The sequence below is a fragment of the Poromitra crassiceps genome (assembly GCF_964638095.1).
Source record: "Poromitra crassiceps genome assembly, chromosome: 3".
NCBI classification, from domain to species: domain Eukaryota; kingdom Metazoa; phylum Chordata; class Actinopteri; order Beryciformes; family Melamphaidae; genus Poromitra; species Poromitra crassiceps.
The window spans coordinates 41,229,931-41,252,077 of record NC_139625.1 but is presented as its reverse complement, the minus strand read 5'-3'; the positions used below and the strand labels follow the sequence as shown (position 1 = coordinate 41,252,077).

At 45.2% G+C, this 22,147-nt stretch overlaps 1 protein-coding gene across 1 annotated transcript in view; it reads left to right on the top strand.

The window, feature by feature from the left end:
- esrrb (estrogen-related receptor beta) overlaps nucleotides 1-22,147 on the top strand; it is a gene marked incomplete at its 3' end in the record, with an annotated part of 47,192 nt that overhangs the window by 13,918 nt on the left and 11,127 nt on the right. Inside the window, 3 exon segments of the mRNA XM_083634005.1 lie at nucleotides 8,307-8,450; nucleotides 8,453-8,464; nucleotides 8,940-9,101. Coding sequence (XP_083490131.1) covers nucleotides 8,307-8,450; nucleotides 8,453-8,464; nucleotides 8,940-9,101 — 318 coding nt within the window.

The window sequence follows — 22,147 nt, the reverse complement described above, 5'->3', positions numbered from 1 at the left end:
ATCACCACATAGTAACCATTATCACTGAGTGACCGAAGCCCTGTGCGAGTGTTGCCATCAATCCCTCTCGAATAACCCATTTCTACCAGAGTCAAAATCATTCAAATCATTTGTCCTGATTAACAGAGAAATGTGAAGTGCATTTTTGCGTGACCTTCACTCGGAGCCCCCGGCGCCTTAAAGTGTGACCAAGACGAGCTGGAAAGAGAGACACACGGCCTGTGTCCACTGTAAGCTACATGAAGCCGTCGGCTCAACGCCGCGCTCGGGTCCGGGGTGTGGAGATGACCAATGCTCATGTGACTGAGTTTGCTACTTACTTTCATTACTGCAGAAAGGTCACATTGTGTCTCGATGGAAAAATCACCTAATTATAACTTTACAGCTCCAACAAAGTACAGTACAGTTCATCCGTCTCTGGATAAAGCAGATGTTTAAATCCATCACTGTGTCTCAAAGAATCACGTAATAAAAAATATTATATTAGACAGCTAGGGATGCATGATGATATCAGCACGTCATCGTTATCGGCCAATAAAGTCTTTAAAATGAAATATCGGCATCTGCCCGAAACGAGCATTTCTGCCGATGACAGGCCGATAAAATGACGCTTTAATTATGCCAAAATGCTCGATGCCTAACTAGTTTTTCACCTAGTTTTCTTATTTTGCCCGGTGAATGTGTGCATTTTTAAAAACATTGTATTTATGTCTGCATCTGCCAGTGGGGCATCACCATAAAAGTAGGCATAATGTGTTCCACTACAGGAGAAACTTGATGTTCTCTGAAATTAGATGGGGGGAAATTTGGCAATCGGCCAAAAGAGTTGGAAAAATTCTGCATATTGGATATCGGCAAAAAAACATTATATCGTGCTTCCCTTATAGACAGCATCAATTGGGGAAGATTAAGATTTGATGTCTTTGATTATACTCACAAAAGCTAAAGCAATGCAGTTTCAATATCTTCAGATCAAGCACAGAATGTAGGCTACTATTAGCAGGTTCCTATCAGTAAGTGTAGCAGAGATGTGTCTTCAAAGATCAGCAAAGGGCTTAGAGGGGATGTGTCTGAGACCTGTGTGGAGTCGCTCTACTTTCCCCTGACTGTATAAAGGAGGAAGTGATCAATAGAAGAATCAAATGTCAGGGGCAACAGGTTTTTCCTCTGATCAATGGAAACGGATCAGAGCTTAGAGCAAGAGAGAAGACAAGATACTATTGAGAGATTACATTGACATCATTCAGTGGCAGTTGCTCTCTGCCCTGACTTCCTTTCTCCCTCTATCCTCACTCACTCACTCACTCACTCACTCACTCAGTCAGTCAGTCAGTCAGTCAGTCAGTAAGTCAGTCAGTCAGTCAGTCAGTCGGTCAGTCAGTCAGTCAGTCAGTCAGTCAGTCAGTCGGTCGGTCGGTCAGTCAGTCAGTCACATGCATCCATACACAGTTACAGACAGATGCCTCCACATACTGTAGATGCACACTAGCGCTGGTATTATATATTATATCAATATCGTGATACAGTATATGGCTTAAGTGTTTTGTCTTTTCCTGGTTTTAAAGGCTGCATTACAGTAATGTGATGTAATTTTCCGAACTAACCAAACGGTTCTATTATTTGCCTCTATGCACTTAGTCATTACACATTATCTTATGATCCTGTAGGGGATTGCTAGCCCCATGCCCACTCATTCCACATTACTGATGATTATTTCTCCAAAAATCACATTGTTTCAACATTTTGTGGAAGCACCAATGAGTCAGGGAAGGAAACCCTGTCTTTGCATTTTATTTTGAGCACATTCTTGTTTTAATAAAAGTGCTTGTGACATCTCACATGTGGCTTTGACTTGCAACTGAACATTTAGCCCACGTGGTAGAAAATACAGAGCTACGATATACAGTATAGCCTTGTGTATCGCCATTCAACCTCAAAATACAAAGATATGATTTTTGGTCCATATCGCCCAGTCCTAATGCACACACTCACACAAGTCCAAAGAAACACTTGACTTAGTCAATAGGTTTTGACTCCATTGTCCTCACAGCGTAACAATGCTGTGTGTGTGACAGTAGAGACGATGGCTGCTATCCTGTCTTATTCCAGCAGTATGACATGTGACAGAACATTGCAACACTCATGGACATCTGCTGATCAAAGGAACAGAGAGTTGCTGATACACAATACTACACCTCTCCCAGCATGTCATTGTTTGTAGCAGACTGGCATGCAAATGACAACCGCATCCCACAATAGCCACCTCATATTCACATAGAGTACATACATGCAAACCACACTACACTCACATGTGTAATCACTGAAAATAGGTAAACAGAACTCTATCTACTGTGTATCATTTAGAGACCTATCCATACAGTATGTATTTTTTTAGCTGCAATCTCAAATAAAATGGGATAAATATGGGGCGTCTGGGTAGTGTAGAGGCAAAGGATTTACAGTTCCTGCCACCTTGGAGACCCGGGTTCAATTCCTGGCAGCGCTACTTCCTTTGGTCAGACGGTCCTACAGACACAATTGGCCATGCGGTGTGTGTCTGGTTGCTGCACTAGTGCCTCCTCTGGTCGGTCGGGGCACCTGTTCGGTGGAAGGGGAACTGGGGGGAATAGTGTGCCACTCCCACACGCCACATGCATCGGAGGAAGCATGTGCTAGTCTACGGCTCTCCCCAGATCGATGATTTAAGTTGGGAGCATTTACAGTATGGTTTCATTTGCAAATACCATGTAGTGTTTTTCAATTACTCACCAGGGAAGTTGCATCTAAACTGTGAATGGAGTACTGTATGTGAGCAGGGTGTGAGTATCTGGGGTCATGTAAATGGAGTACTGTATGTGAGCAGGGTGTGAGTATCTGGGGTCATGTAAATTGTGTACTGTATGTGAGCAGGGTGTGAGTATCTGGGGTCATGTAAATGGAGTACTGTATGTGAGCAGGGTGTGACTATCTGGGGTCATGTAAATGGTGTACTGTATGTGAGCAGGGTGTGAGTATCTGGGGTCATGTACTGTAAATGGAGTACTGTATGTGAGCAGGGTGTGAGTATCTGGGGTCATGTAAATGGAGTACTGTATGTGAGCAGGGTGTGAGTATCTGGGGTCATGTAAATGGAGTACTGTATGTGAGCAGGGTGTGAGTATCTGGGGTCATGTAAATTGTGTACTGTATGTGAGCAGGGTGTGAGTATCTGGGGTCATGTAAATGGTGTACTGTATGTGAGCAGGGTGTGAGTATCTGGGGTCATGTAAATTGCGTACTGTATGTGAGCAGGGTGTGAGTATCTGGGGTCATGTAAATGGAGTACTGTATGTGAGCAGGGTGTGAGTATCTGGGGTCATGTAAATGGTGTACTGTATGTGAGCAGGGTGTGAGTATCTGGGGTCATGTAAATGGAGTACTGTATGTGAGCAGGGTGTGAGTATCTGGGGTCATGTAAATGGAGTACTGTATGTGAGCAGGGTGTGAGTATCTGGGGTCATGTAAATGGTGTACTGTATGTGAGCAGGGTGTGAGTATCTGGGGTCATGTAAATGGTGTACTGTATGTGAGCAGGGTGTGAGTATCTGGGGTCATGTAAATGGAGTACTGTATGTGAGCAGGGTGTGAGTATCTGGGGTCATGTAAATGGAGTACTGTATGTGAGCAGGGTGTGAGTATCTGGGGTCATGTACTGTAAATGGTGTACTGTATGTGAGCAGGGTGTGAGTATCTGGGGTCATGTAAATGGAGTACTGTATGTGAGCAGGGTGTGAGTATCTGGGGTCATGTAAATGGTGTACTGTATGTGAGCAGGGTGTGAGTATCTGGGGTCATGTAAATGGAGTACTGTATGTGAGCAGGGTGTGAGTATCTGGGGTCAGCAGATCGGGGGCCAACGTGTGACCATTTTTCCGCTACCCTTGCTCATCACCACTCGTGATTAAAAATGCTGCAACACACTTACAAGCATGCAGAGCTGGCAACAGAGGCCCTTTGAAATAGTGCTGAAGGCAGTTTAGTGGGGCGGCTGCCTTGAAAGGCAGGGTTCACCATGCCTTGCCATGTGGCCTTCTGATTTTCCCAGCTAAAATAGGGTCTGCCTAAGCCCCCCTTGGCATTGCCAACCATCCCAGACATCCTGACACTTTCCCCAGGGAGAGACACCCAGAACAGGTGAGAGGCTCAAAATAAGGGCCCCTGCCCTGGCCGGCCACACAAAGTGAGTGAAGACAGGCCCTTCTGTAGGAGTGTGCTTGGAAGGGGATTATTATTGTTTTTGGAGAGAAAGAAGAGCCCTAAGTCAGCTGGCCCCGGCCCCGCCCCGAGGCCTGCGTTAATCCGCGCACAAATGCCAGCCGCCTTGGCCAAAAGCCCTCTCCCCCCAGCACCCTGCTTTGAAGAGATGATACCCGAGCTCACCCGCACTACCACCCTCGCTGCACCAGAAAACAGTGCCATGACTTTGGACGAGGCCGTACTCGACTCTCCTCGCAGACTCATAACACACCTACTGTTGACTCTGGAGGGAGTAATACTCATAACACTCCTACTGTTGACTCTGGAGGGAGTAATACTCATAACACACCTACTGTTGACTCTGGAGGGAGTAATACTCATAACACATCTACTATTGACTCTGGAGGGAGTAATACTCATAACACATCTACTGTTGACTCTGGAGGGAGTAATACTCATAACACATCTACTGTTGACTCTGGAGGGAGTAATACTCATAACACATCTACTGTTGACTCTGGAGGGAGTAATACTCATAACACATCTAATGTTGACTCTGGAGGGAGTAATACTCATAACACATCTACTATTGACTCTGGAGGGAGTAATACTCATAACACATCTACTATTGACTCTGGAGGGAGTAATACTCATAACACATCTACTATTGACTCTGGAGGGAGTAATACTCATAACACATCTACTATTGACTCTGGAGGGAGTAATACTCATAACACATCTACTGTTGACTCTGGAGGGAGTAATACTCATAACACACCTACTGTTGACTCTGGAGGGAGTAATACTCATAACACACCTACTGTTGACTCTGGAGGGAGTAATACTCATAACACACCTACTGTTGACTCTGGAGGGAGTAATACTCATAACACATCTACTATTGACTCTGGAGGGAGTAATACTCATAACACATCTACTGTTGACTCTGGAGGGAGTAATACTCATAACACATCTACTATTGACTCTGGAGGGAGTAATACTCATAACACATCTACTGTTGACTCTGGAGGGAGTAATACTCATAACACATCTACTATTGACTCTGGAGGGAGTAATACTCATAACACATCTACTGTTGACTCTGGAGGGAGTAATACTCATAACACATCTACTGTTGACTCTGGAGGGAGTAATACTCATAACATCTACTGTTGACTCTGGAGGGAGTAATACTCATAACACACCTACTGTTGACTCTGGAGGGAGTAATACTCATAACACACCTACTGTTGACTCTGGAGGGAGTAATACTCATAACACATCTACTGTTGACTCTGGAGGGAGTAATACTCATAACACATCTACTGTTGACTCTGGAGGGAGTAATACTCATGACACATCTACTGTTGACTCTGGAGGGAGTAATACCGGCCGGTCCGAGTCGGAGCAGTAAAAGCTTCGAGGACCAGCAAAGGGACACGCGAGCGTTACAAAGGCCTGTGTAAAGTCCTGGCAGTGAGAGTGAATGAATCAGTCTAGCTGCTCTTCCTCTCCGCCTGCGTCTGGCCCTCTTGGACAGTCAAATGAGACAGGTTAGTGCCAAGCTTTAATTCCTGTCAGCATCTGTTAATTATGGCCGGGACTGTTCTAATTAAAAGAGGCACCCATGTACCTTGGAATCGTCACGCTGGCTTTGCGCTGGCTGACACAGACACATGACTCAACCAGCAGAGAGGATCACGGTGAGCAGGAGCGCATCCACCTGGCAGCGAGTGGCAGAGCTCTTCAGGAGAGCCGCCGGAAAGAAACTGTAGAAAGTGGTGACATCACATTTAACAGGCAGAGGAATTTTCCGTGCCTATGGTAGTAACCCGTACCATCACAGCTGAATCGGAAACTTCTTAAGTGCTTAAACCCAAGAGCCGGGTGTAGGAAGAGCCGGGTGTAGGGTGTTTAAGAGCCGGGTGTAGGAAGAGCCGGGTGTAGGGTGTTTAAGAGCCGGGTGTAGGAAGAGCCGGGTGTAGGGTGTTTAAGAGCCGGGTGTAGGGTGTTTAAGAGCCGGCTGTAGGGTGTTTAAGAGCCGGGTGTAGGAAGAGCCGGGTGTAGGGTGTTTAAGAGCTGGCTGTAGGGTGTTTAAGGGCTATTCTCAAGTCGCCTTCTCGGACAAGATTCACACTCATCCTTGATATGACACGATACATATAAAGATGAAATTGTGTTTTTTTCTTTTTTTTTGCGTGTGTGTAAAGTACAGGTAGTTGCCATCCAGTGATTCCCTAATGCTTGCTGGGAAGGATGAGCCTCTGTTGGGAATTGGGGGTAATTAGGTTAGTGGGTTGTCAGTGTCAGGAAATTGAAAGACAATCCTAATCAGATTTGTGTTTCTAGGGAATCAAATAATTTATATAAGTACAAGAAATCTCTTTATTCTACTGCTACATGATACAGTTTACTGCACGCAGTGCGGGGCCGCGTCAGATAAGTGGTGAGAATGAAGAGGACATTTTGCATACATGCACACACACAGTTGAATTCCTCTTTGTGAAATGAAGGCCGCCCGTTCTGTATATTACATCATCTGCTTTTCCTTCCCCCGTTCACCCAGTGACCTCCTTTCATGGGACACATCCAAACTCATCGTCTCCCAGAGCACTCGCTGATGGGCAAATTGTATTAAGCTCATTTGCAGTGGCCACACAATGCCCAGGTTTGACACCGTCCTCCCTGTTACAAAGCACCGTCCTCCCTGTTATAAAGTGATGAAATCATCAAGGAAGTGCTCGGGCTGCGGCTGTTCGCTCAGAGGACGTGGTAGGCTGACAAATTAACTCCTCCCTCAACTGCAGGCGTTTCATTCAGCCTTCTTTCAGCTACCCTTTAGTATAAATTTGTTTGGGGGTTACATTATGCATAGAAGGCGAATTGAAGGGATCGTCCCTGTCAGCGGGATTAAGATATCATGTATATTTTAGCTGAGCGGTAGCAGTGACATGCAGCCGCTCCAAGTGTGGGGATGCAGCAGGGTATAAAATGTTTGCATACAATTACATTAAATAACCAAATACCTGCCCAGTGGTATCAAATAAATAGAACAGCGCAGATGAAATATTTTAACTATGTTGAAAATTAATAGAATAGAAAAGACATCCAAATGGAAACATTCTTATCAAATAATGAGATAATAAATAACTTATGTTATGATGAGGCCGGCCTGACATTTACAGTATCAGTGCAGAACCTGGCCCCCTAGGTGTGGCCGGGGGTGATAAGGCCTCGGTGCCTCTCCAGTGAAAGAGGGGTGAAATAAGGGTATTTTATGGGAAAGCTATACCTAGCTATCTCTCTACCGTAAGACAGTGGATGTTTTGTAACAGCGCGTGTGTGCGCCGTACGCTCGGTTAAGTTTCTATTCTGGATACCGAAAGGGACACTCACACCTGAGCCGTACACACACACACACACACACACACACACAACTGAGCCGTACGTACACACACGTGCAAAAAAGGCATGTGGCTGGCAGCTCATTGGTATGCAGTCTGCTCTCACCCCAAAAGCTAAATAATTAGGGGGCCAGTCTGTGAGATCATTGACCCTGCGTTAAATATTCATATGTTTAGACCTGCTCTGGGCTCAGCTGTGTCACAGTAGACCAGCCAGGCATGGACCACATATGGGAAGGCAGCCGTGCCTCTGACACGTCGACACACGCGCACTCAACCGCACACACACACACACACACACACACACACACACACACACACACCGTCCCTTTGCAATGCTCACATGCTGTAACGTTACAGGCTAGAGACCAGCGCGGTCACTCACACTACTGGTTTTACACATGATATGTCTCCGTGCAAAGTAATATGTGTATATAATGTGTCTGGATGTCAGCCTACATCTTTGTCCCGGTGTGTATCTGTCCTCTGGATATGTATCTCTAATGTACAGCATCTGCTTTTTAACTGTGAATTTGTATCGCAGGACTTTTCTACGACCTACTTTATTCTCATTGCAATACTGTCACGATATCCCGTAAGATCTAGTTTGAGGAGATCAACTCTTGTCATGCCGACCGTGTCCCTTCCTGGTTCCTCTCCCCGCAGGCGTGCGTCTGGACCGCGTGCGAGGGGGCCGACAGAAGTACAAGAGGAGGTTGGACGCAGAAAACACGCCGTACCTGGGCTTGACGCTCCCGCCTCCCACCAAAAAGCCTCGTGAGTACCGCCCCCGCCCCGTCACCAGCACCATTGTCTCCCCGCAGGTAAAAAAGCACTACGGCAAATTCTAGGCCAGGCTCGCGTTCCCCCGTCTCTCCTGTGTTTGGACAGTTGAGAGTTCATTGGTCAGAATTATATAGGCCAGGTATTGTTCCGGTCAGAGCTGAATTATGATAAGTCTCCCAGCAGATGACCGATATTAAATAGCGAGAGAGCACTCGCCTCGGGGACACTAGTGCCTTACATTTTCACATATATCGTTTTTTTCTTCCCCGCATGCGTTCTGTGGGGATGAGTGCTTTCAGTGCCTCCATTTCACTCCTACAAATCTATGCTCCATCCATTAGTTTGCATAATGATGAAGAGAGGAAAAGAACGACCCCGTAGTGCCGGCGCACCATGTTTATCAGAGCGGTGCATCTTCACCTGCACCTTTTCACCTGTGTTTTGCTTTGACTGCATCGTCCTCAGTCGCAAAGACTTTTGACCTGTGTTTTGCTTTCACTGCTCCATCCTCAGTCACAAAGATAGTGTCTCACCTGTTGGTGGCGGAGCCGGAGAAGATCTATGCCATGCCCGACCCCACCATGCCCGAGAGCGACATCAAGGCCCTGACCACGCTGTGCGACCTGGCCGACCGCGAGCTGGTGGTCATCATCGGCTGGGCCAAGCATATCCCAGGTACACAACTAATACTCTCACCTGGCGTCGTTTCAGCTGCATTCTCCCACTCTCATTTTTCTTCACCCATTCTCTCTCTCTCTCCATCCACACACACACACGCACGCACGCACGCACACACACACACACACACACACACACACACACACACACATAGATAATTAATGTCAGCAGCTCACACGGCCCCGGGGTATGCGGGATGGGGTGGGGGGAGGGGCAAAATGGACACAGCTTTGCAGGAAACAAATCGATAGAGTGCAGCTAAAATCCCTGCGTTGAATGGGGAGGGGGACGCAGACCTGGTGCCAATGTATATCGTAATCACAAGGGAGATTTAGAGAAGAGTTGAGGACCCGCCCAATCAAACAAGACATCACACACACACGCACGCACGCGCACACACACACACACACACACACACACACACACACATGCACGCACACAGATGCGCGCGCACACACACACGCGCACAAACGCTTCCATTGAATTATTGATGGCCATAATCATGTTTCTTCCTTGCCCCATAGACATTCTGATAGACGAGGTGTTAGGTTATAAGAGGCTGTTGAATTAAGGATACAGCGCCTCACGTCAGCAGAGATTTTGCTTCCTTCAAGAGTTTTCCTCTGATTTTTTGACAGAGAACACATTGTTTAGCTGCTCTTTTTTTGCAACCAAAGCAGATTCTCCCTGATCTTGAGCTTGACCCCCCCATAACTCTATAACATCACAGTGCTGTAGGCACGGAGAGCTAACACACTAAACGAATGTGTCCCTCAGCGGCACCTCCATAACCTCTTCTTCTCATCAGCATAACTTGGACAGGGACACAGCTGTCAGCATGCGGAGCCTCTGTGACGGCACGCTCTCTCTCTCTCTCTCTTTCTCACATACACATACTAAAAGTGAGTGTGTGCATCCTCTAGGTTCCAGGGTCCACTTAAATTTTCCATACAATTATTTTATTCAGAAGATGAATCACAATCCCAATTTAGACATTTGGACACTCCGTTTATTTATATTTCATTTGTTTATGTCTTGTATATTTGTCCTTATCAATGTTAATGAGCACCAACCACACCAAGACAAATTCCTAGTATGTGAAAACATACCTTGGCAAATAAAATAATTCTGATTCTGATTCTCTGATTCTGATTTATTTTGAGTAAAGTGGACTGGACTCCAACTGACCTCAGGCGAGAGCATTTCGTACTGAAAAGGTATTAGAGTATTTCTCAGAAGGAGGGGTATTACTCAGGTACAAATCTGAATAGTAAGGAGATTATGGGATAGATATGCTCCCAGCCCCGCCCACCATGCCCATCCCTTACCCATCTAAACTGTCTGGATCACTCACTCACCCACCCACCACGCCCGTCCCTTATCTAAACTGTCTGGATCACTCACTCACCCACCATACCCGTCCCTTATCTATCTAAACTGTCTGGATCACTCACTCACCCACGACACCCGTCCCTTATCTAAACTGTCTGGATCACTCACTCACCCACGACGCCCGTCCCTTATCTAAACTGTCTGGATCACTCACTCACCCACCCACCACGCCCGTCCCTTATCTAAACTGTCTGGATCACTCACTCACCCACGACGCCCGTCCCTTATCTAAACTGTCTGGATAGCTCACTCACCCACGACGCCTGTCCCTTATCTAAACTGTCTGGATCACTCACTCACCCACCACGCCCGTCCCTTATCTAAACTGTCTGGATCACTCACTCACCCACGACGCCCGTCCCTTATCTAAACTGTCTGGATCACTCACTCACCCACGACGCCCGTCCCTTATCTAAACTGTCTGGATCACTCACTCACCCACGACGCCCGTCCCTTATCTAAACTGTCTGGATCACTCACTCACCCACGACGCCCGTCCCTTATCTAAACTGTCTGGATAGCTCACTCACCCACGACGCCTGTCCCTTATCTAAACTGTCTGGATCACTCACTCACCCACCACGCCCGTCCCTTAGCTATCTAAACTGTCTGGATCACTCACTCACCCACCATGCCCGTCCCTTATCTAAACTGTCTGGATCACTCACTCACCCACCATGCCCGTCCCTTAGCTATCTAAACTGTCTGGATCACTCACCCACCCACCATGCCCGTCCCTTAGCTATCTAAACTGTCTGGATCACTCACCCACCCACCATGCCCGTCCCTTATCTAAACTGTCTGGATCACTCACTCACCCACGACGCCCGTCCCTTATCTAAACTGTCTGGATCACTCACTCACCCACCATGCCCGTCCCTTAGCTATCTAAACTGTCTGGATCACTCACCCACCCACCATGCCCGTCCCTTATCTAAACTGTCTGGATCACTCACTCACCCACGACGCCCATCCCTTATCTAAACTGTCTGGATCACTCACTCACCCACGACGCCCATCCCTTATCTAAACTGTCTGGATCACTCACTGACCCACCATGCCCGTCCCTTATCTAAACTGTCTGGATCACTCACTGACCCACCATGCCCGTCCCTTATCTAAACTGTCTGGATCACTCACTCACCCACGACGCCCATCCCTTATCTAAACTGTCTGGATCACTCACTCACCCACGACGCCCGTCCCTTATCTAAACTGTCTGGATCACTCACTCACCCACGACGCCCGTCCCTTATCTAAACTGTCTGGATAGCTCACTCACCCACCACGCCCATCCCTTAGCTATCTAAACTGTCTGGATCACTCACTCACCCACCACGCCCGTCCCTTAGCTATCTAAACTGTCTGGATCACTCACTCACCCACCATGCCCGTCCCTTATCTAAACTGTCTGGATCACTCACTCACCCACGACGCCCGTCCCTTATCTAAACTGTCTGGATCACTCACTCACCCACCACGCCCGTCCCTTAGCTATCTAAACTGTTTGGATCACTCACTCACCCACCATGCCCGTTCCTTATCTAAACTGTCTGGATAGCTCACTCACCCACGATGCCCGTCCCTTATCTAAACTGTCTGGATAGCTCACTCACCCACGACGCCCGTCCCTTATCTAAACTGTCTGGATAGCTCACTCACCCACGACGCCCGTCCCTTATCTAAACGATCTGGATCACTCACTCACCCACCACGCCCGTCCCTTAGCTATCTAAACTGTCTGGATCACTCACTCACCCACGATGCCCGTCCCTTATCTAAACTGTCTGGATCACTCACTCACCCACCATGCCCGTCCCTTAGCTATCTAAACAGTCTGGATAGCTCACTCACCCACAACGCCCGTCCCTTATCTAAACAGTCTGGATAGCTCACTCACCCACGACGCCCGTCCCTTATCTAAACTGTCTGGATCACTCACTCACCCACCACGCCCGTCCCTTAGCTATCTAAACTGTCTAGATCACTCACTCACCCACGACGCCCGTCCCTTATCTAAACTGTCTGGATAGCTCACTCACCCACGACGCCCGTCCCTTATCTAAACTGTCTGGATCACTCACTCACCCACCACGCCCGTCCCTTAGCTATCTAAACTGTCTAGATCACTCACTCACCCACGACGCCCGTCCCTTATCTAAACTGTCTGGTTAGCTCACTCACCCACGACGCCCGTCCCTTATCTAAACTGTCTGGATAGCTCACTCACCCACGACGCCCGTCCCTTATCTAAACTGTCTGGATCACTCACTCACCCACCATGCCCGTCCCTTAGCTATCTAAACTGTCTGGATCACTCACTCACCCACGACCGTCCCTTAGCTATCTAAACTGTCTGTGCGACTGTGTTGCTGGATCACTCACTCACCCACGGGCCCTGCATGGTCAGCAGGCTAAGAGTTTAACCAAGGAGCTTACTCATGACCAGATCACAACTGACCCGATAACACACTCTCATCGACGTGACCCATGTGCACGCACGCACACACACACACACACACACACACACACACACACACACACACACGCACGCACACGACCATTCAAAATATGGATACACACACAGAGGCATCACTCACTGAAACAGGTATACACACAGATACAGATGGCACACATATGGTAATCCTATTATAGTTCATTGAAAAAAATACACTGAAAACTTGACAGGTCATTTAAGGCAACTGAGGCACTGACGCAGGTTTAGTTATTACAGCAACCATACTCGTGCTGTATACTGCTTATGACTGGGATTAGTGTTTTTCCATGCTTATTCTATTTTATAGGTTTTGCTTTGACATATAGTTGGTGTTAAACAGTTTAACTTGCATTCCTGACATGCATCATCAATTTAGTAGCTGTACACTAACTAGGTTTTTGTCAGTGTCATAGCTTTTAAGCGCTGTGTTAATCAGATTATACTAACACTGTGCAGTGGATAGACTCATATTGTTAATGGGATTTGCCATACAGATTGTGGCACAAGGCTCGTCATTCTGAACGCGTCGATAATGATGATTTAACCCAAAACCTGAGGCAGTAAGCTCGCATGTCGGACTGTTCCAATTGGGTGAACACTCGGTGAATTGAACAGACAGTTCTGCTAAACAAGCTACCTGGGAGATGATGGACCTTAAGTGGATTATTCCGATCTGCGTTGGTATACATTCACACACCTGTCTATTTGTTCTCCATTAGTTAAGTTATTACCTGGGACTTTATCTTAACATCAAATCACTCGCTGATTCTTTTTTCTTACAAAAGAAAAAGATGATTTGACTCTAAATATACTTCCAGTTCAGCTGGGAGCTCTGTCTGTGTCTGTCCCTTTGGTGGTGTCTGTATGAGGACAGTGGGTCTCCTCTGGCCATGAAATGGCTGCATAATTGAGTTGTACATGGCTGAACCTGATCAGAGACGGATCACTGGTTGAGCGAGACTCCGTGCACTAACACTCCACGCACCAACGGTACCCCAGGGCAGCACCACGCTCCGCTCTGCTCTGCTCCGCTCCTACCATCTTTCTCCCTCCATCCGCTCTGGGAGAACAAGGGAAGAGGGAGGGAAAGGGAAAGAGAAAAACTGCTGATTGCATTCTGATAGATTTTTGCAGCCTTTGGCAATGGAATTAAAAAGATTAACAGTTCATTATGAAGTAGACCACATTGATTAGGCCATTGACAGATGGGCCAATGACCAAAGTTCAAATTTAACAATCTAGATGTCAGGAAAATTGGCACTTACCTTCTCCCAATTGATTTTTAATTTCCCCTTTTCTCAGTTAACATTTGAAAAAGTGTTTTAAAAGTGGCGTAATTTGCAATAAAGTGGCTTTATTGAGTGCTAATTGGAGGGCGATTGGACGATAGCAACGCTGTATCATTAGCCTTGATGGTATCTTTGTCTTAGAGGGTACAATGTCAATTTTGTCATCTCCCCTCTATTTTACACACAGTGAAAGGGGAATGTCTGTTAATTTACATACAGGGAGTAATTTTAGACTCGTTTTTATACGCACAGTATTACAAATTGAACACAGAAATAACAATTATTCAATAAAATCAGGCGATCATTGCGCTACCGTTGTTTTACCTTAGTCTAATGAAGTAGATGACTGAGGCAGGTGTGAACAAGGAGGAGCCTGTTGGCAGGTTTGCGGCTGCCAGGCGGCGGCCTCGGCTTCACTCTGGATCTGCCTTTGATGAATTGATCATCAGTGAGGAGCTTTTGGACACGAGTGTCCCCGCTCCAAATAGCACCGTGAAGCGCAGTAACACGACTGTTGCCTGAGGGGGGCAGGGCAGGGTCATTAGGAGCAGTGTTAGGGGGATGCTGACAGATGGCTTGTTGTTCCTAAGGTGCTAACAACCTTTGACACACATAGCAGTCCACTGTCCACCCCTCTGCTCTGGCCCCCTTCCATCCCCTCAAGCTGCATTTCACTCAGTCCAAGAGGTTTAGGGAGGAACTAAGTATACTGCAGCTTCAAAACACTGCAACCTGTTTACCTCCTTGACATTGCTCTCCGAGTGGTGATGAGGAGTTGGGGGGGGACGGGGTACCAATGTGACCCCTTTAGCCCCATGACACCCCCCCCCCCCCCCCGTCACTTCCCAGCCGCAATGGGAATGTCATGTGGCCATATGTAAAAGCCGCCATGCATGTTGCTATGCAAGAGATGCTCGTTGCTAGATGCTTGCCACAGCTCCCATCCCAGCTTCCCAGGCCAGCAGTGTTTTCAGCTGAGAATTCTGTCAAAGCGACCATGTTTGAGTGGACCATGTTTGCCTCACTATGCAGTCAGACCTATTTCTTCTTCTCCTCTGGCATATCACCCTTAGAATGTGAAATATTTCAATAGCATTGTGATTCATGCTGATAAATTATTGTTATTATTATTGTTATTAATTTTTTCATATTACGTCAAAATAGTTGAGGTAATAAAGGAATACTGTACGTTCCCACCATGTTTTTACTCTAACATCCTCCTTGTGTGTTTCTGCATTTTTTTATTTTTTTTTTGCATTCGATTTAGACCAGATTAATCGAACAAAATATCCTTGTCTGCATTGTTTCTATTCGTGACTGGTGTTTTGGGAATATTCATCTGCTTTATTGGATTTCAGTTCATCAGCTCGGCATTTATTTGACAGACAACCACGCGGCTGGCGTGTTAGCAGCGATGAGAGATCACGCCTCTTGTATGTTGTCGTGTTTGTGTCAGCTCAACCCTCCTCCAGCCCCCTCCGGCTCTCCTGTTTTCTCTTTGCCATTAAATTGTGAAATCTACTTACTGTGTTGCCAGCCTGATCCCACTCAAGCTGCGTAATCTCCTTGTAATAGAGTGTGAATACTGCCAGGCAATAAATCAGCACCTCATCAGTGCACTTTATTAAATATAGACACCAACAGACAGCTCTTAGTATATTCAATTTACCCTCTGACGTAGGCTTCAGCACAGGAGATAAAGATAGATTGAGCAATCAGGTGGATGCTGAGGCCCGAACCCGGGTAGGAGAGCAGGAGGAAGGCGGAAAAGCTGCGGGGAGATTGAGATGGGGGCGTATCGGAGGCAAGCAGGCAGGGCTGTGCAGGGCGAGGGAAGGGACATCTGCCAGGCAGGGTTGGGGAAGGCTTTGTTTAGTTACTGTGATACATGAACAGGTACAGTATCGCAATTACGTGCGTGCGCTGCTTATAAGTTGAATCCGTAGCCGTGCCCAGGTCTGAAACTGCAGCATCTGTGTAGCATTTCTCATCGTCATATTGCATAAAATCCTCCTGTAGGAAATCTTGCATGCCGATGTGCCTTTAAGTCATCGTCAGCAGAGCGCCGTCCCTCATTAGGCAGTGTTGCAGGATGGCAGCGGAGATAAATTATGTGTAATTATGGCAATGATTAAAGCCTGATTCGTCCTGGTCTTTGGGGCTAAACAGAGATATATAACATCAGTGGCGGGCAGTGGGACCCTGGGGAGGGCTAAAGACTCCCGTGCCAGGGTCAGGAGGTCAGAGGGTGCAGATTAAGACAAGGGGATTACTGAATTTAACGTTATTCAACCTCATAACCGTTCACAGGCTGCTGGTCAAATCACCCATTCCCTAGCCACTTACAATGGGATAATGAGCTGGTTAGCACGTTGAAAAGAAGCAGATAGCCAGTGCTCCTGAAAGTGGAGCATTGAAGCTGAAACAAAAAACAAGATTAATTTTCAATCACCAGCCTCTTTTATATTGACTAAAATATTAATATAGGCAATTTTGTGTTGACATGTTTTTGTGTGTGTGTGTCCAATATAAAACAGTACCCTTGTGTCATCAAGCGAAGGCTCACGGCAAACTGAGCTGTTTGTGTTGTGTGTGTGTGTGTGTGTGTGCGTGCGTGTGTGTGTGTGTGTGTGTGTGTGTGTGTGTGTGTGTGTGTGTGTGTGTGTGTGTGTTTGTGTTGTACATGTGGCCGGACTTCAGGTCACATTATTTACGTCAAGCGCAGCAATTTATTACCAAGCTGCTATTGATTGGGTCCTCCTGACGCTGTCATGTAAATACAGGAAGAATCATGGTCAGCAGCTGCAAGTTACACACACACACACACACACACACACACACACACACACACACACACACACACACACACCCACATGCAGACACACACACACACACACACACACACACACACACACACACACACACACACACATGCAGACACACACACACACATGCAGACACACAGAGGCACAGATCGTGACAAACACACCTGCATGCAGATGCGCGCACACACACACACACACACACACCCACACACACACACCGATTCCTCACAAACATGCATACACATACACACCATTATGAATCTGCTCAAAATTTTCCTTCATTGATTCCTGTATTGGTTATACATCTATACGAGTGGTGCTCAACATGGGGTCCGGGGACCACCAGGGGTCCTTTTGGGGGTTCCAGGGGGTCTCCAGCAACTTCAGCATTATTTAATTTACCAGAAGTTAAAACAATTAGAGAATGTATAAGAAAGACTGCTTTGATGATAGTTGATCTGTTATCTCTCTACCTACAGTACAATACAATACAGAGCATGGGATTCTGGACAAAATCATCTGACAATAAAAAAAATATTCTTATATTTTGGTCAGAGAAAATCTCGCCAAATGGGGTCTGTAAGAGTCCTTGATATGAAAAAGGTTGAGAATCACTGTCTTACACTAAACACTAGTACAGACCTGGGCAACTGGCGGCCCATGTGGCCCGCGAGCGCCTCCTGTGTGGCCCGCGCTGGAATTGCAAAAAAAAAATATACGTATATTATTATTTATTTTTTTACAGTGCATCTGAACGCAACATGCAAGATACCCACTGAATATTTGTCCAAATGTTCATGTCATTCTGGCCAATACTCCACTTCTGTTATAACATTTCAGTCTGGAATATGGAATATCTTTCAATAATCTTTATGAATAAAAGGCTAAAAGTAATCTCATGTGTAAGAAATGACTGTTCTACATTGAAGTAAAAATGTAAATAATTAACTTGTTGGTTTTGGATTTATTTAGCTTCAAGAGTGCATTTTTGTTTGTGTGACCCTCAACACAGGCTTTGAGAATCCCGGGCCACTTACTGATACTTATGCTTAAATTAACCGACTCATATTCTGGTTTATTTAAAAAAAAACATTTTGGCTAGTGGAAATTCTAATTGGCTGGTAACTTTAAAATCTAGCAGCCATATTGGCAGGTGGTCAAAAAAGTTAATTTCAAGCCTTGCAGGGAGAGCAAGTGGTGACATAGAAGTGAGTGAGAAAAGGATCAAATATTGGTGTTTAAGACTGAATAATGGCATCACAACTGTTAATTTAAAATGAGTTATTCCTCTAAACCTGACTTCAAATGCCCCAAATGTTTTCGCGCCGGCACTATTCGGCCCCCAACCCTCAGCAAAATCTGGCCCTCTGGTAGCGAGGACATTTTTTTGTGGTCCTCTATCATCAAAGTTCCTGGGTTACGGCATGACAATATTTGATCGGCCCCCGGCAACAATCTGGGTTTCTCATGTGGCCCCCCATGAAAAATAATTGCCCACCCCTGCACTAGTATGATCACTGTCTTACACTAAACACTAGTATGATCACAGAAGGCTATACAAATCACTGTACTAAACACTAGTATGATCACAGGAGGCTATACAAATCACTGTACTAAACACTAGTACGATCACAGGAGGCTATACAAATCACTGTACTAAACACTAGTATGATCACAGGAGGCTATACAAATCACTGTACTAAACACTAGTATGATCACAGGAGGCTATACAAATCACTGTACTAAACATTAATATGATCACAGGAGGCTATACAAATCACTGTACTAAACACTAGTATGATCACAGGAGACTATACAAATCACTGTACTAAACACTAGTATGATCACAGGCTATACAAATCACTGTACTAAACACTAGTATGATCACAGGAGGCTATACAAATCACTCTTATACTAAACACTAGTATGATCACAGGAGGCTATACAAATCACCGTACTAAACACTAGTATGATCACAGGAGGCTATACAAATCACTGTCTTACACTAAACACTATGATCACAGGAGGCTATACAAATCACTGTCTTACACTAAACACTATGATCACAGGAGGCTATACAAATCACTGTACTAAACACTAGTATGATCACAGGAGGCTATACAAATCTCTGTACTAAACGCTAGTATGATCACAGGAGGCTATACGAATCACTGTACTAAACACTAGTATGATCACAGGAGGCTATACAAATCACTGTTTTACACTAAACACTAGTATGATCACAGGAGGCTATACAAATCACTGTACTAAACACTAGTATGATCACAGGAGGCTATACAAATCACTGTTTTACACTAAACACTAGTATGATCACAGGAGGCTATACAAATCACTGTACTAAACACTAGTATGATCACAGGAGGCTATACAAATCACTGTACTAAACACTAGTATGATCACAGGAGGCTATACAAATCACTGTTTTACACTAAACATTAGTATGATCACAGGAGGCTATACAAATCACTGTACTAAACACTAGTATGATCACAGGAGGCTATACAAATCACTGTACTAAACACTAGTATGATCACAGGAGGCTATACAAATCACTGTACTAAACACTAGTATGATCACAGGAGGCTATACAAATCACTGTTTTACACTAAACACTAGTATGATCACAGGAGGCTATACAAATCACTGTTTTACACTAAACATTAGTATGATCACAGGAGGCTATACAAATCACTGTACTAAACACTAGTATGATCACAGGAGGCTATACAAATCACTGTACTAAACACTAGTATGATCACAGGAGGCTATACAAATCACTGTACTAAACACTAGTATGATCACAGGAGGCTATACAAATCACTGTACTAAACACTAGTATGATCACAGGAGGCTATACGAATCACTGTACTAAACACTAGTATGATCACAGGAGGCTATACAAATCACTGTTTTACACTAAACACTAGTATGATCACAGGAGGCTATACAAATCACTGTACTAAACACTAGTATGATCACAGGAGGCTATACAAATCACTGTTTTACACTAAACACTAGTATGATCACAGGAGGCTATACAAATCACTGTACTAAACACTAGTATGATCACAGGAGGCTATACAAATCACTGTACTAAACACTAGTATGATCACAGGAGGCTATACAAATCACTGTTTTACACTAAACACTAGTATGATCACAGGAGGCTATACAAATCACTGTTTTACACTAAACATTAATATGATCACAGGAGGCTATACAAATCACTGTACTAAACACTAGTATGATCACAGGAGGCTATACAAATCACTGTACTAAACACTAGTATGATCACAGGAGGCTATACAAATCACTGTACTAAACACTAGTATGATCACAGGAGGCTATACAAATCACTGTTTTACACTAAACACTAGTATGATCACAGGAGGCTATACAAATCACTGTACTAAACACTAGTATGATCACAGGAGGCTATACAAATCACTGTACTAAACACTAGTATGATCACAGGAGGCTATACAAATCACTGTACTAAACACTAGTATGATCACAGGAGGCTATACAAATCACTGTACTAAACACTAGTATGATCACAGGAGGCTATACAAATCACTGTACTAAACACTAGTATGATCACAGGAGGCTATACAAATCACTGTTTTACACTAAACACTAGTATGATCACAGGAGGCTATACAAATCACTGTACTAAACACTAGTATGATCACAGGAGGCTATACAAATCACTGTTTTACACTAAACACTAGTATGATCACAGGAGGCTATACAAATCACTGTACTAAACACTAGTATGATCACAGGAGGCTATACGAATCACTGTACTAAACACTAGTATGATCACAGGAGGCTATACAAATCACTGTTTTACACTAAACACTAGTATGATCACAGGAGGCTATACAAATCACTGTTTTACACTAAACACTAGTATGATCACAGGAGGCTATACAAATCACTGTTTTACACTAAACACTAGTATGATCACAGGAGGCTATACAAATCACTGTACTAAACACTAGTATGATCACAGGAGGCTATACAAATCACTGTACTAAACACTAGTATGATCACAGGAGGCTATACAAATCACTGTACTAAACACTAGTATGATCACAGGAGGCTATACAAATCACTGTACTAAACACTAGTATGATCACAGGAGGCTATACAAATCACTGTACTAAACACTAGTATGATCACAGGAGGCTATACAAATCACTGTACTAAACACTAGTATGATCACAGGAGGCTATACAAATCACTGTTTTACACTAAACACTAGTATGATCACAGGAGGCTATACAAATCACTGTACTAAACACTAGTATGATCACAGGAGGCTATACAAATCACTGTTTTACACTAAACACTAGTATGATCACAGGAGGCTATACAAATCAGAGGTGCATACTGTCATCTTTATTGAAGGGTGTCATCTAAAATAGAAAGCTTTGATATGGAATGAGCTTATGGCAGCATGCTCACTCAGATCAGTTTGATAGTAAAAAGAAGAAAAAAAGGGAAAGAGATGAGCTGAACCTCTGGGGTCCTGTTAGGGGCACTTTTCCTCCAACTGGAGCCTGGAGAGCACTTGACTTGGCTGAGGTGAGATTGCCGCTGGGCAGAAGTCTTCAGGGCCTGCTTGTCCTTCTGATAGGCGGCCATGATAGATCAGCCGCTGTCCAGCCCGAATTACTCTCTTTCCTCTCTCTATCTCCCTCTTCCTTCCTTCCCCCCTCTCACGCTCCCTTCCCGTTTTCTGCGCGCTCTCTCTCTCTCTCCCTTATCTCCCTCTTCTCTGGCCCATATCTTCTCCTCTCTTTTCTCCTCCATCTCTCTCTCTCTCATCATGTTTCTCTCCCTCGCTCTGTCTGCTCTGTCGTCTGATTGAGGCTGAGTTACGAGGGGGCTGCAGCTGGAGGGGGCCACCGTGCCTCGTAATTACATCTCTTTTTATTACCCGCGCTAATGGCCCTCGGGGAGAGGGAAACAATAATAAATTAATAGAATATGAACTCCAGCTCAACAGAAATC